Source organism: Macadamia integrifolia, chromosome 3 (assembly GCF_013358625.1).
Source record: "Macadamia integrifolia cultivar HAES 741 chromosome 3, SCU_Mint_v3, whole genome shotgun sequence".
NCBI lineage: Eukaryota > Viridiplantae > Streptophyta > Magnoliopsida > Proteales > Proteaceae > Macadamia > Macadamia integrifolia.
The window spans coordinates 30,390,246-30,392,407 of NC_056559.1; the positions used below are offsets into that span (position 1 = coordinate 30,390,246).

The 2,162-nt window shown below is 36.8% G+C and overlaps 1 protein-coding gene across 1 annotated transcript in view; it reads right to left on the bottom strand.

Annotated features, from left to right (window-relative positions):
- LOC122074342 (leucine-rich repeat receptor protein kinase HPCA1-like) overlaps positions 1–2,162 on the bottom strand; it is an 8,263-nt gene that overhangs the window by 2,815 nt on the left and 3,286 nt on the right. The window contains exons 2-5 of the mRNA XM_042639168.1: positions 733–927; positions 550–624; positions 293–364; positions 101–172 (exon numbers count right to left, since the gene is read on the bottom strand). Of these exons, the coding sequence (XP_042495102.1) occupies positions 101–172; positions 293–364; positions 550–624; positions 733–927 (414 nt within the window). The remainder of the gene's footprint in view (positions 1–100; positions 173–292; positions 365–549; positions 625–732; positions 928–2,162) is intronic.

A 2,162-nucleotide genomic window follows, 5' to 3' on the forward strand; every position in this document is an offset into this window, starting at 1 on the left:
AAATTTACATTTTCAGAAACAATAAAACTGAAACCCGAGAGACCTATTCCTATCATGAACGAATGTGAAGGTTCACAACCAATAGGTTATGGATACTCACAGCTCAACAACACTTGTGAGGTTGTTAAGGTTTGAAGGGACTGTTCCACTTAGCAAATTCCTATCAAACCGTCTGTCACCAGTGAATCAAAACAAGACATCAGATGAAATTAAGGTCAAGCTCACTATACAAGTATCCTAGTGCAAAACACAAAAAGAATGAATTAACTCATGTAGATGGCAAGGTATTCACATAATCTCCAAGGTTGTAACAAGTCCAAGAGTGGAAGGAAGGCTTCCAGTGAGTAAGTTACTGTCAAAAAGCCTGTTCATCATCATTATCAATTAGTAAAGGTGATTGAAACCAACATTGGCTGACTAAAAAAATAAATGATTATGACACTGAAACTAAAAAACCCCCTTAGCTACTGCAACTAAATGATGAATGATGGTATATTTTGGAGCATGTTCAAGCAGAGATCCCAAAATTAGCTTTCCAAAGAAACTTACGCATGTATAAGTTTCATGTTTGAACTGAAAAGTTGAGGTGGGATGGTACCAGAGAGCTGATTCTTTCCTAAATGACTGTAAATCAGGAGCAAATTCTTCAGTGATTCATAATTGGAAAATTATTTTGATTCAGAACAGAGCTGCATAATTCCAGAAAAAAAAATATGAAGGAAAAGGGCGTACAAGTGTGGGGTATTGACTAGCATGTCAAGACCAGGTGTAGTCCCATTGGAGATTGGTATAGGTCCAGTGAGCTTGTTGTCAGCTAGATCCAACCAAAAAAGCTTAGCCAATTTACCAATAGAAGATGGTATTTTTCCATTGAACCTGTTAGAATTTAGAGCTCTGCAGACAATTAAGTGAGGAATTTTAAGATGACTGAACAAGAGGCAATATTAATTTAAAAATAAAATAAAATTGATTTGTTTGATTCTAGTTTCCCTGACAACCATCAATAGTTGTAAAGACGTTACCCAGGTGATGTCTAGGCATTAAGGCGCCCTCGAGGTCCAAGGGGATCAGTTCTCATATGTGGTAATGCACCCAGGCTAAACCTGATGATCTTGCTATCAACAAATTTTAAATTTGGGGAAAAGAATGCTCCCTAGTGGCATGGCCCCGGGCCTAGACACAAAGGGTGGCAAAATGATGCCCCCATCCCTATGAAACCCAAAAACCCTCACCCCTGTTAATGTCCATGTGTGCCCCCTCATTGACCCCTGCACAACAGGGAGTTCTTTTCCCCTTTAAATTTAAATCATTTCTCACTTCTACCTTTATATGTTTCTATAAATGTAATTTTATGCCTCCCCCATGTGCTACATTTTAATCTTTGTGACAAGCACATGAAAAATATGACATCATATATAACATATGGCTCTCGCCTTGGGTGCCTTGGCCTAACCAAGGCATCACTTAAGCATCAAGGCGGCTGGTCACACCCTGGCTTGCCTTAGTGCAATGAAAACTATGTATGTATCCATTTTTTGGTTGGAGCCTTGTGCACTGAGTATGCCTTTTGCACTGAGTATACACTTTTCTTTTACTAAATATTACAAGATAATAAAAATACTGTCGAGCATTCCAACATTTACTACTCTTCTGGGATGCTTTATATGTTCTTTCCAATCATTATCCAATTACTTCATGCTTAAATAGAAACCCTGTGAAACATGAGTGAAATTTTTTGAAGATTATAGGAAAATCATCAAACCAATAATTCATCGATTCATACTAGCTAGGTGGCTATATAAATTGTGGAGAATTTCTGTGAGGGAGACATGAATAAATTTTTTTTCTCTTGTTTCAGAATTTTCTTAAATATTCCATGAAGGCTTTCTCATCTTCCTAAGAGGTCAAACCATTCTTGGACTACATATAGATACTGAGAAATAAAACCAACCAACTTGATACGTGATACTTTCTCGTGATCAATGAATGAGATTAAAATTAGTTCACATGGTCCCAACTCCCAACCTGCATTTATCAACTTTCTCGTGATAAATTAATTAAAAGAAAAAAAAAAAACAAGTTTCGTCAATCCTTGTTAAAACTGAACTGAAAGGACATTCATTTATATATGTTAGCATTGGGGATTAACGGGTTTAGAACTC